This window comes from Hemibagrus wyckioides, linkage group LG04 (genome assembly GCF_019097595.1).
Source record: "Hemibagrus wyckioides isolate EC202008001 linkage group LG04, SWU_Hwy_1.0, whole genome shotgun sequence".
In the NCBI taxonomy this organism is placed as follows: Eukaryota; Metazoa; Chordata; class Actinopteri; order Siluriformes; family Bagridae; genus Hemibagrus; species Hemibagrus wyckioides.
In genome coordinates this window covers 31,134,306-31,147,765 of record NC_080713.1, presented here as the reverse complement: position 1 = coordinate 31,147,765, position 13,460 = coordinate 31,134,306, and the positions used below count along the sequence as shown (strand labels likewise).

Below are 13,460 nucleotides of genomic sequence, written 5' to 3'. Positions count from 1 at the left end.
TTTCTTGTTTGACTTATAAAGAAACATAGAGGATATTTATATATTCATTATCTCAGATTTTGTTTGGTAGTTTGGTTGCAGATCACAATCAGAATAAAAATGAAGATAAAGAATGTTTTCTTTAGAAATTTAAACGAGATTGTTCACTTCATTTAAAGTCACAGGGAGATACATAAGCAACCAATTTAGTAAAATCCTCTACACAGAAAAGATGAACTGACCTGAGTGTCTCCAGTTCACAGTTTGGACTCTTCAGTCCAGCACAAAGCAGCTTCACTCCTGAGTCCTCCAGAGGATTACTGCTCAGATCCACCTCAGTCAGCTTGGAGGATTCTGAGCTGAGAACTGTGTGTAAAATCGAGCAGCTTCTCTCTGTCAGGTTACACTCACTGAGACTGAAAGGAGAAAATGAAAGTGTTCATAGTGCTGACAGACCTAGGAGTCCAGGAGACCTGAGGAATTCCTCACTTCCATCTCAGGAACTTCCATCTGAATCTCGGAGATAATGCTGAATGTGTCCTACACAACACCTCCATCTCACATGACAAAGGACTGTTTTTATAATATCTATAAATAATCCCTATCATTTTGTGCTAAATAACTTAATGACTGTCTTCCTTCTCAGTGAATACTGTTTAATGTTACTGTTAAAATTACAAAAGAAAACTACACTACATGACCAAGATCATGTGGACACTCCTGTAATGGAAGGAACCACTGAAGTTTGTAGGGCCTAAACATCTCTCCTTACTTGTTCCTCACACTACCGAGTTCCAAACAGCTGCTAGCAGCAAAGATGTTCAACAAACTTTTAACTGTGATTTTCTGGTGCACATGTAGGATACTAGAAAACATTCGGTCATTTCTCAGTGCATGCCAGATGAAAATATTCTGCTTGTAAAACCAAACTAACAATGAAACATCGCAATAAGAAACAGAATACTTACTTAATTTTCTGAAATTTACAGTGTGAGTCTTCCATCAGAGCCGAGAGCTTCTCCACTCCTGAGTCTCCTGTTTCCTTCCTGCTCAGATCCAGCTCTTTTAGGAGTAAAGAGTTTTCATCTACAACTGAATTTAGCCAATCACAGGCCTCCTGTGCAGCAGAGCTTTTCAACAACCTGCAAAAACATATCAAAATAATAATAATGACCAATGAAATGAATACTAAATTGCAGTCCATTATTAAGTTCATCCAATATGCTTAAAGTTCTTTCAAGCAATCATTTATGAATATTTATAAAATGATTTTTGCTTGCTTGAAAAATCACCTAAGTGTCTCCAGTTTGTAATTTGGATTATTTTGGATATCATCAAGCTTTTTCACTCCTGATGCTCCAGGGTCGTTCCCTCTGAGATCCAGCTCTATCAGGTGAGATGATTTCAGAGCTTCAGCCAGAGCAGTGTATCCTTCCTCTGTTATACTGCAGTCTGAAAGTCTGGACAAAAGTAGTATTAAGTTAATTTATTTAACCACAAAACTATTTCCACTAACCACTGTGTTTTTAAGAAAGAAATTAAATAGCCAAAGCAAAAAAAACAAACAAACAAATAATTGCTTTTCATCCTAACTCAGTCTTGGCCAGATCTCACCTATCCTACACACAGCTACCAACCAGGGAGGACAAAGACGATCAGATGCTCATCATGCTACCTTCTAGGGGGTGGCATAACACACTCAGAGTGAAACAGAATATAGCCACTTCTGCATGAATGAGCTAGCAGATGCTCATCACTGGCTAGTGTCACTCTGATGATAGAGGAGCGAGAGAGAGAGTATAGCACCCCTCCCTCCCTGAGATCATGGCCAATCTCACAATTTCTGGATGATAGTGTAAACACGTTTCTGTTGACCACTTTGGAGTCAAGCCAAGGTAAATCACAAAATGAATTTTGTGGGGATGTTTCCCATTTTGGTCATTTTCTAGAGGAAGGGCGTGTGCTAATACATGCATTTGTGAAGCTAACTTTCACAGGGCCGTGTGTAACGTCCCGTCAGACGTAGGAGTATTAGAATCCATACGCGGATTGGGGTTGAGGGCCAAAGGCTAAGATCTTGGTCGAGGTCACGGAAAAAGCAGGGTCAAAACCAGAAAGCTAAGATGAAACAGTCAAAACCAAAACGCTAGTCCAGAAAACGAAGTCAGAAGAAAACAAGCAGGGTCATACACAAGGAAGCGAGACAATCGATAAATCAAGGCTTGGCAGGTAACACTAGGGAAACAATGCTTCGCGATGTGACTGAGATAGCGTGCTGCTTTTATACGTCACTGAACCGGAAGTGGGCAGAAACAGTTAATATTCGGGCGATGGCTCCCTCTGGTGTTCAGGCCTCGTGACACAGTGTAACACACTTGAACAAAGGTTTAAAAAGTGCCCTCTTACACATAGATAGATAGATAGATAGATAGATAGATAGATAGATAGATAGATAGATAGATAGACAGATAGATAGATAGATAGATACTTTATTCATCCCAATGGGAAATTTGCAAAATGTGGAAGGAAAGCCTTCTGAGCTACAAAAAAATCTCTTAGTGCTGCTAGATTAGCGTAGCACTCCACCATAATCAAATATAACAAAAATAATCCATTTTTATTAAATAATGTAACTAAATTAAATAGGAGTAAAACCACTGTAGAAAAGTGCACACCATCAACATGCAGCAGCACTGACTTCATAAATTATTTCAATGGAAAAACTGATAACATCAGACAGAAAATACAGACTATTAATTTAAAAACCAACAATCTAAAAGATAATCCTGTAGATTATAATATGAATGTTTCTTATCAGCACTTAGAATGTTTCACTCCCTTTTGAGGAACTGATTTAATTTCCAGATAGTGACTACTCTATGCAAACCAAGGATATGTTCGGTGTTCCACAAGGTTCTGTTTTAGGCCCACTGCTTTTCTCCCTATATATGCCACCCCTTGGTGCAATTATTCGTAAACATGGTATTAGCTTCCACTGTTATGCCGACGACACACAGCTATATGTTTCAGCTAAATCAGATGAGAGACACCAGCTTATTAAGATAGAAGAATGTGTAAAGGACATTAGACATTGGATGGCCACTAACTTCCTCCTGCTTAATTTGGACAAGACAGAGGTGCTAGTACTAGGACCACAGGCAGCTAGAAGTGAGCTTTCTGATTACAGAGTAACGGTGGATGGTCTTTCAGTTTCATCTTGTCCAGCAGTAAAAGATCTTGGTGTGATTATTGACTCTGGTCTTTGGTTTGAAGCTCATCTAGATAATATCACTAGCGTAGCCTTCTTCCATCTCAGAAATATTGCCAAGATAAGAAATATGGTGTCACTTCATGATGCAGAAAATCTGGTTCGTGCTTTTGTTACCTCTAGGTTGGATTAGTGTAATGTCTTACTGTCTGGATGTTCCAGTAGGAGCAGGAACAAGCTCCAGTTAGTCCAGAATGCAGCAGCTAGAGTCCTAACTAGAACCAGAAGATATGAACACATCACTCCTATTTTATCCACACTACATTGGCTCCCAGTCAAATTTCACATTGATTATAAAATACTGTTACTGACCTATAAAGCACTAAATGGTCCAGCCCTCCAATTATTGTTCGGGATTCAGACACAGTCTCAGTGTATAAGTCCGAACTGAAGACACATTTGTTTAGTTTAAGCTTTCACTGTATAGTTTTTCTTAGGTAAAGAAGCAGATCTGGAAGGTTTATGGGCATAGCATGTATAATGAAGTGAGATGTTTGGATGCTGTCACTTTACCACCGTCATATGCTCACTCAGGTTTGCTGACTGTGTAGTGGTTGGACGCTTTATGTCCCAGGAAGCCTTCATGTCTGTCACCTTCTGGCTCTCCCTTTTAGTTATGCTGTCATAGCTAGTCTTATTGGAGTCCCTGCCTGTACTTTACACATAATCTACATTGTCTTTAACCATCACATGATCACAGCATGAGTTCCATGTGTGACTGCTTCTTCTTTCTTCTTTCACCCTACCCCTGGTTGGAGCATCATCACATGGTGGGGATATACACTCTGCTGGGGATATATCTGCATGAACAGCCCATGACGCATGGGACTGCTGTGGACAGAACCATTTGAAGACCATCACGCCATCTTTGAATTGCCATTGTGTCAGTCAGCTTTGTGCTCGCGCCTTCATTCCTGAACGTTTGAGGCAGAAGAGGCAAAGGCTTCCTCTGGTGGTTTGCAGGCCATGATGTTACAGTTATAAATACATAATTCTTATATTAGTCTAATTACAGAAAATATTCTATTAGATATTGCCTGGCAAACATAATGCTGCATTTTCATGATTTTGATTTTTATACCTGCTCTACTTCTGGTCACTGGTTAAACCCCTTCCTTTTCCATTTCAGAGAGAGCCAGAAGGAAGTTGTGTAAACAAGCCAGATTAAACAAATTTACAAGTCATATATAAAAATGACAAATCACAGCAGTGGGAACATGTTTCTAATTTCTGCTCTCAAAGTCCAAACATTCAGCTTAACACAGTAAATCCCTGAAACAAGCAACAACAAAGCATGAGTGTGTATTGTTACTGAGTATATTCAGTATGAACACACACACTCACAAACAGAAGATTCTCTACATCTATAAAACACTGTATGGAAGAGATTTTATAGTAGCAGTGGTAATGTGGTGCTGCTTATACAGGTGTATATCACTGTACCTTAATATCTTCAGATTACAGCATGGATCCTTGAGTCCTTTAGATAATTCCATCACACCTGAATTCTGTAGGCTGTTTTCACTCAGGTCCAACTCAGTTAGAAAACAGAGCGGAGAACTGAGAACTTCTGCCAGAGTTATACAGCTTTCCATCATTAGACCACATTTAATAAGCCTAGAAGGAAAAAAATCAGATGAGATACTACTTTCATCAACATTTTTGTCTAATTCTTAATTAATTATCTATAGATACAGAGCTCTTACTGTGTGGCTGTAAGACTATCCTTATCTATTCTCTTTTCACATGATGTTTCACTTTACTAAGGCCAATTTTAACATGAAGGCTAAAATCTAAATAATCCCTAAAGGTTAACTTATATTTTACTGTAAAATAATAATAAGCATAATAATAATAATAATAATAATAATAATAATAATAATAATAGTTTAATGTACACACATCAGTGTCTCAGCTCTGCAGTGTGAATCCTTCAGTAGAGCAGAGAGCTGCTTCACTCCTGAGTCTCCTTTTATTTTTCCACTCAGATTCAGATCTGTCTGTAATAAAGGGTTTGTATCTAGAACTTTATTCAGATGTTTAAAAGCTTCTTCTGCTTCAGGACCTTTCAACAATCTATAAGGAGAGAAAAAAAATTATCATTAGAAATTTCATATTGAATATACCTTACTATAGTGTTTTGGTCTAATCAAATAGTAATAAAATACATTTACTTGTTAATAAATTAATAATTCATAAATGAACTGAAGTGAACAGTTAATTCACAAATATATTTTTTAATTGTTATAATTTCCTCACCTCAGTGTGTTCAGTGTACAGTCTGGATCCTGTAGTAAATCAGTGAGCAGCTTCACTCCTGATGCTCCAGGGTCGTTCCCTCTGAGATCCAGCTCTATCAGGTGAGATGATTTCAGAGCTTCAGCCAGAGCAGTGTATCCTTCCTCTGTTATACTGCAGTCTGAAAGTCTGAAGAGAGAACATTGTGTGGTATTATTGATACCCTGATGTCTGATAAAACCTTAATATTGTATTATTTTAAGCATCTATGTAGTATGTAATACCAAGAAGATTAAAGTTCTATATGTTCTACATGAAGCCTGTGTTTGTATTCTACATGTAACGTCACAATCTCTTATGTAAAAGTTAAAGAGCAGAAGCAGAAGCTCACCTCAGTATCTGCAGGTTACAGGACTGATGTTGCAGCAGTGCACAAAGCTTCTGCACTCCAGAGTTTCCAAATTTATTCTCACTCAGATCCATCTCTCTTATGTGTGCAGGATTTGAATGAAAAGATGAAGTCAAAGCAGAACAGCCTTCTTCTGTAATACTACAGTCCTTTAGCCTACAGAGAACCAGAAACAGTGGAAAGAAAATCTTCACTTTAAGTAACATTTTATTGTGGGGTTCATCTGAGAATGAGTTTATATGAATCACACAATGATCATATTTAAGAAGAAATATCAACAAGGTAGAAAAATATTACAAATATTATATTAGAAATAACAAGTAAGTATATAAACATGTAAGTGACATACATCAGTGTCTCAGTTCTGCAGTGTGGATCCTTCAGTAGAGCAGAGAGCTGCTTCACTCCTGAGTCTCCTTTTATTTTTCCACTCAGATCCAGTTCTCTCTGCAGTAAGGGGTTTTTACCCAGAACCTCAGTCAGAGAATCACAGGCCTTCACTGCATCAGGACTTTTTAACAAGCTGTAAGAAGAGAAATTCTTAACAGTTTTAACTATAACTGTTTTATTTTGGTCTAATTAACATTTCCTTAAACATTTCTTTACATTAACTGTTATAATTTGCTGACCTCAGTGTGTTCAGTGTACAGTCTGGATCCTGTAGTAAATCAGTGAGCAGCTTCACTCCTGATGCTCCAGGGTCGTTCCCTCTGAGATCCAGCTCTATCAGGTGAGATGATTTCAGAGCTTCAGCCAGAGCAGTGTATCCTTCCTCTGTTATACTGCAGTCTGAAAGTCTGAAGAGGACACAGATCTGTTATTATTTAATCATGAAAATAAGATCACAGCATTAAAACATTTTCTATTTTGTAGTACTTAATTTGGCTTTAATATATACACTTCTGAATACAATTCTAAATTCTCCATACATACAAAATATTTTTTACTTGGCCTTTAACTGTGATTATGTTTTTAAACTGAAGCTGTATAAGATATTGCCTACTTATGTACTCCATTTGACATTTGACACTGTTTACTTATTTGCCTTGCACCTACATTATTTGCTTGATATCAATTTAATTACACTTATAACTGTGTTTGTCTGTGGTTCTTTTTAAAATCATGTCCTTTCTTGTTTGACTTATAAAGAAACATAGAGGATATTTATATATTCATTATCTCAGATTTTGTTTGGTAGTTTGGTTGCAGATCACAATCAGAATAAAAATGAAGATAAAGAATGTTTTCTTTAGAAATTTAAACGAGATTGTTCACTTCATTTAAAGTCACAGGGAGATACATAAGCAACCAATTTAGTAAAAATCCTCTTAACAGAAAAGATGAACTGACCTGAGTGTCTCCAGTTCACAGTTTGGACTCTTCAGTCCAGCACAAAGCAGCTTCACTCCTGAGTCCTCCAGAGGATTACTGCTCAGATCCACCTCAGTCAGCTTGGAGGATTCTGAGCTGAGAACTGTGTGTAAAATCGAGCAGCTTCTCTCTGTCAGGTTACACTCACTGAGACTGAAAGGAGAAAATGAAAGTGTTCATAGTGCTGACAGACCTAGGAGTCCAGGAGACCTGAGGAATTCCTCACTTCCATCTCAGGAACTTCCATCTGAATCTCGGAGATAATGCTGAATGTGTCCTACACAACACCTCCATCTCACATGACAAAGGACTGTTTTTATAATATCTATAAATAATCCCTATCATTTTGTGCTAAATAACTTAATGACTGTCTTCCTTCTCAGTGAATACTGTTTAATGTTACTGTTAAAATTACAAAAGAAAACTACACTACATGACCAAGATCATGTGGACACTCCTGTAATGGAAGGAACCACTGAAGTTTGTAGGGCCTAAACATCTCTCCTTACTTGTTCCTCACACTACCGAGTTCCAAACAGCTGCTAGCAGCAAAGATGTTCAACAAACTTTTAACTGTGATTTTCTGGTGCACATGTAGGATACTAGAAAACATTCGGTCATTTCTCAGTGCATGCCAGATGAAAATATTCTGCTTGTAAAACCAAACTAACAATGAAACATCGCAATAAGAAACAGAATACTTACTTAATTTTCTGAAATTTACAGTGTGAGTCTTCCATCAGAGCCGAGAGCTTCTCCACTCCTGAGTCTCCTGTTTCCTTCCTGCTCAGATCCAGCTCTTTTAGGAGTAAAGAGTTTTCATCTACAACTGAATTTAGCCAATCACAGGCCTCCTGTGCAGCAGAGCTTTTCAACAACCTGCAAAAACATATCAAAATAATAATAATGACCAATGAAATGAATACTAAATTGCAGTCCATTATTAAGTTCATCCAATATGCTTAAAGTTCTTTCAAGCAATCATTTATGAATATTTATAAAATGATTTTTGCTTGCTTGAAAAATCACCTAAGTGTCTCCAGTTTGTAATTTGGATTATTTTGGATATCATCAAGCTTTTTCACTCCTGATGCTCCAGGGTCGTTCCCTCTGAGATCCAGCTCTATCAGGTGAGATGATTTCAGAGCTTCAGCCAGAGCAGTGTATCCTTCCTCTGTTATACTGCAGTCTGAAAGTCTGGACAAAAGTAGTATTAAGTTAATTTATTTAACCACAAAACTATTTCCACTAACCACTGTGTTTTTAAGAAAGAAATTAAATAGCCAAAGCAAAAAAAACAAACAAACAAATAATTGCTTTTCATCCTAACTCAGTCTTGGCCAGATCTCACCTATCCTACACACAGCTACCAACCAGGGAGGACAAAGACGATCAGATGCTCATCATGCTACCTTCTAGGGGGTGGCATAACACACTCAGAGTGAAACAGAATCTAGCCACTTCTGCATGAATGAGCTAGCAGATGCTCATCACTGGCTAGTGTCACTCTGATGATAGAGGAGCGAGAGAGAGAGTATAGCACCCCTCCCTCCCTGAGATCATGGCCAATCTCACAATTTCTGGATGATAGTGTAAACACGTTTCTGTTGACCACTTTGGAGTCAAGCCAAGGTAAATCACAAAATGAATTTTGTGGGGATGTTTCCCATTTTGGTCATTTTCTAGAGGAAGGGCGTGTGCTAATACATGCATTTGTGAAGCTAACTTTCACAGGGCCGTGTGTAACGTCCCGTCAGACGTAGGAGTATTAGAATCCATACGCGGATTGGGGTTGAGGGCCAAAGGCTAAGATCTTGGTCGAGGTCACGGAAAAAGCAGGGTCAAAACCAGAAAGCTAAGATGAAACAGTCAAAACCAAAACGCTAGTCCAGAAAACGAAGTCAGAAGAAAACAAGCAGGGTCATACACAAGGAAGCGAGACAATCGATAAATCAAGGCTTGGCAGGTAACACTAGGGAAACAATGCTTCGCGATGTGACTGAGATAGCGTGCTGCTTTTATACGTCACTGAACCGGAAGTGGGCAGAAACAGTTAATATTCGGGCGATGGCTCCCTCTGGTGTTCAGGCCTCGTGACACAGTGTAACACACTTGAACAAAGGTTTAAAAAGTGCCCTCTTACACATAGATAGATAGATAGATAGATAGATAGATAGATAGATAGATAGATAGATAGATAGATAGATAGATACTTTATTCATCCCAATGGGAAATTTGCAAAATGTGGAAGGAAAGCCTTCTGAGCTACAAAAAAATCTCTTAGTGCTGCTAGATTAGCGTAGCACTCCACCATAATCAAATATAACAAAAATAATCCATTTTTATTAAATAATGTAACTAAATTAAATAGGAGTAAAACCACTGTAGAAAAGTGCACACCATCAACATGCAGCAGCACTGACTTCATAAATTATTTCAATGGAAAAACTGATAACATCAGACAGAAAATACAGACTATTAATTTAAAAACCAACAATCTAAAAGATAATCCTGTAGATTATAATATGAATGTTTCTTATCAGCACTTAGAATGTTTCACTCCCTTTTGAGGAACTGATTTAATTTCCAGATAGTGACTACTCTATGCAAACCAAGGATATGTTCGGTGTTCCACAAGGTTCTGTTTTAGGCCCACTGCTTTTCTCCCTATATATGCCACCCCTTGGTGCAATTATTCGTAAACATGGTATTAGCTTCCACTGTTATGCCGACGACACACAGCTATATGTTTCAGCTAAATCAGATGAGAGACACCAGCTTATTAAGATAGAAGAATGTGTAAAGGACATTAGACATTGGATGGCCACTAACTTCCTCCTGCTTAATTTGGACAAGACAGAGGTGCTAGTACTAGGACCACAGGCAGCTAGAAGTGAGCTTTCTGATTACAGAGTAACGGTGGATGGTCTTTCAGTTTCATCTTGTCCAGCAGTAAAAGATCTTGGTGTGATTATTGACTCTGGTCTTTGGTTTGAAGCTCATCTAGATAATATCACTAGCGTAGCCTTCTTCCATCTCAGAAATATTGCCAAGATAAGAAATATGATGTCACTTCATGATGCAGAAAATCTGGTTCGTGCTTTTGTTACCTCTAGGTTGGATTAGTGTAATGTCTTACTGTCTGGATGTTCCAGTAGGAGCAGGAACAAGCTCCAGTTAGTCCAGAATGCAGCAGCTAGAGTCCTAACTAGAACCAGAAGATATGAACACATCACTCCTATTTTATCCACACTACATTGGCTCCCAGTCAAATTTCACATTGATTATAAAATACTGTTACTGACCTATAAAGCACTAAATGGTCCAGCCCTCCAATTATTGTTCGGGATTCAGACACAGTCTCAGTGTATAAGTCCGAACTGAAGACACATTTGTTTAGTTTAAGCTTTCACTGTATAGTTTTTCTTAGGTAAAGAAGCAGATCTGGAAGGTTTATGGGCATAGCATGTATAATGAAGTGAGATGTTTGGATGCTGTCACTTTACCACCGTCATATGCTCACTCAGGTTTGCTGACTGTGTAGTGGTTGGACGCTTTATGTCCCAGGAAGCCTTCATGTCTGTCACCTTCTGGCTCTCCCTTTTAGTTATGCTGTCATAGCTAGTCTTATTGGAGTCCCTGCCTGTACTTTACACATAATCTACATTGTCTTTAACCATCACATGATCACAGCATGAGTTCCATGTGTGACTGCTTCTTCTTTCTTCTTTCACCCTACCCCTGGTTGGAGCATCATCACATGGTGGGGATATACACTCTGCTGGGGATATATCTGCATGAACAGCCCATGACGCATGGGACTGCTGTGGACAGAACCATTTGAAGACCATCACGCCATCTTTGAATTGCCATTGTGTCAGTCAGCTTTGTGCTCGCGCCTTCATTCCTGAACGTTTGAGGCAGAAGAGGCAAAGGCTTCCTCTGGTGGTTTGCAGGCCATGATGTTACAGTTATAAATACATAATTCTTATATTAGTCTAATTACAGAAAATATTCTATTAGATATTGCCTGGCAAACATAATGCTGCATTTTCATGATTTTGATTTTTATACCTGCTCTACTTCTGGTCACTGGTTAAACCCCTTCCTTTTCCATTTCAGAGAGAGCCAGAAGGAAGTTGTGTAAACAAGCCAGATTAAACAAATTTACAAGTCATATATAAAAATGACAAATCACAGCAGTGGGAACATGTTTCTAATTTCTGCTCTCAAAGTCCAAACATTCAGCTTAACACAGTAAATCCCTGAAACAAGCAACAACAAAGCATGAGTGTGTATTGTTACTGAGTATATTCAGTATGAACACACACACTCACAAACAGAAGATTCTCTACATCTATAAAACACTGTATGGAAGAGATTTTATAGTAGCAGTGGTAATGTGGTGCTGCTTATACAGGTGTATATCACTGTACCTTAATATCTTCAGATTACAGCATGGATCCTTGAGTCCTTTAGATAATTCCATCACACCTGAATTCTGTAGGCTGTTTTCACTCAGGTCCAACTCAGTTAGAAAACAGAGCGGAGAACTGAGAACTTCTGCCAGAGTTATACAGCTTTCCATCATTAGACCACATTTAATAAGCCTAGAAGGAAAAAAATCAGATGAGATACTACTTTCATCAACATTTTTGACTAATTCTTAATTAATTATCTATAGATACAGAGCTCTTACTGTGTGGCTGTAAGACTATCCTTATCTATTCTCTTTCACATGATGTTTCACTTTACTAAGGCCAATTTTAACATGAAGGCTAAAATCTAAATAATCCCTAAAGGTTAACTTATATTTTACTGTAAAATAATAATAATAATAATAATAATAATAATAATAATAATAATAGTTTAATGTACACACATCAGTGTCTCAGCTCTGCAGTGTGAATCCTTCAGTAGAGCAGAGAGCTGCTTCACTCCTGAGTCTCCTTTTATTTTTCCACTCAGATTCAGATCTGTCTGTAATAAAGGGTTTGTATCTAGAACTTTATTCAGATGTTTAAAAGCTTCTTCTGCTTCAGGACCTTTCAACAATCTATAAGGAGAGAAAAAAAATTATCATTAGAAATTTCATATTGAATATACCTTACTATAGTGTTTTGGTCTAATCAAATAGTAATAAAATACATTTACTTGTTAATAAATTAATAATTCATAAATGAACTGAAGTGAACAGTTAATTCACAAATATATTTTTTAATTGTTATAATTTCCTCACCTCAGTGTGTTCAGTGTACAGTCTGGATCCTGTAGTAAATCAGTGAGCAGCTTCACTCCTGATGCTCCAGGGTCGTTCCCTCTGAGATCCAGCTCTATCAGGTGAGATGATTTCAGAGCTTCAGCCAGAGCAGTGTATCCTTCCTCTGTTATACTGCAGTCTGAAAGTCTGAAGAGAGAACATTGTGTGGTATTATTGATACCCTGATGTCTGATAAAACCTTAATATTGTATTATTTTAAGCATCTATGTAGTATGTAATACCAAGAAGATTAAAGTTCTATATGTTCTACATGAAGCCTGTGTTTGTATTCTACATGTAACGTCACAATCTCTTATGTAAAAGTTAAAGAGCAGAAGCAGAAGCTCACCTCAGTATCTGCAGGTTACAGGACTGATGTTGCAGCAGTGCACAAAGCTTCTGCACTCCAGAGTTTCCAAATTTATTCTCACTCAGATCCATCTCTCTTATGTGTGCAGGATTTGAATGAAAAGATGAAGTCAAAGCAGAACAGCCTTCTTCTGTAATACTACAGTCCTTTAGCCTACAGAGAACCAGAAACAGTGGAAAGAAAATCTTCACTTTAAGTAACATTTTATTGTGGGGTTCATCTGAGAATGAGTTTATATGAATCACACAATGATCATATTTAAGAAGAAATATCAACAAGGTAGAAAAATATTACAAATATTATATTAGAAATAACAAGTAAGTATATAAACATGTAAGTGACATACATCAGTGTCTCAGTTCTGCAGTGTGGATCCTTCAGTAGAGCAGAGAGCTGCTTCACTCCTGAGTCTCCTTTTATTTTTCCACTCAGATCCAGTTCTCTCTGCAGTAAGGGGTTTTTACCCAGAACCTCAGTCAGAGAATCACAGGCCTTCACTGCATCAGGACTTTTTAACAAGCTGTAAGAAGAGAAATTCTTAACAGTTTTAACTATAACTGTTTTA

The 13,460-nt window shown here is 37.8% G+C and overlaps 1 protein-coding gene across 1 annotated transcript in view; it reads right to left on the bottom strand.

Annotated features, from left to right (window-relative positions):
- The window catches only part of LOC131351571 (uncharacterized), a 103,557-nt gene that overhangs the window by 38,893 nt on the left and 51,204 nt on the right, over positions 1-13,460 (bottom strand). The window contains exons 38-54 of the mRNA XM_058386990.1: positions 13,242-13,415; positions 12,875-13,048; positions 12,505-12,672; positions 12,148-12,321; positions 11,702-11,875; positions 8,295-8,462; positions 7,971-8,144; positions 7,245-7,418; positions 6,524-6,691; positions 6,244-6,417; positions 5,877-6,050; positions 5,507-5,674; positions 5,150-5,323; positions 4,691-4,864; positions 1,272-1,439; positions 948-1,121; positions 222-395 (exon numbers count right to left, since the gene is read on the bottom strand). Of these exons, the coding sequence (XP_058242973.1) occupies positions 222-395; positions 948-1,121; positions 1,272-1,439; positions 4,691-4,864; positions 5,150-5,323; positions 5,507-5,674; positions 5,877-6,050; positions 6,244-6,417; positions 6,524-6,691; positions 7,245-7,418; positions 7,971-8,144; positions 8,295-8,462; positions 11,702-11,875; positions 12,148-12,321; positions 12,505-12,672; positions 12,875-13,048; positions 13,242-13,415 (2,928 nt within the window). The remainder of the gene's footprint in view (positions 1-221; positions 396-947; positions 1,122-1,271; positions 1,440-4,690; positions 4,865-5,149; positions 5,324-5,506; positions 5,675-5,876; positions 6,051-6,243; positions 6,418-6,523; positions 6,692-7,244; positions 7,419-7,970; positions 8,145-8,294; positions 8,463-11,701; positions 11,876-12,147; positions 12,322-12,504; positions 12,673-12,874; positions 13,049-13,241; positions 13,416-13,460) is intronic.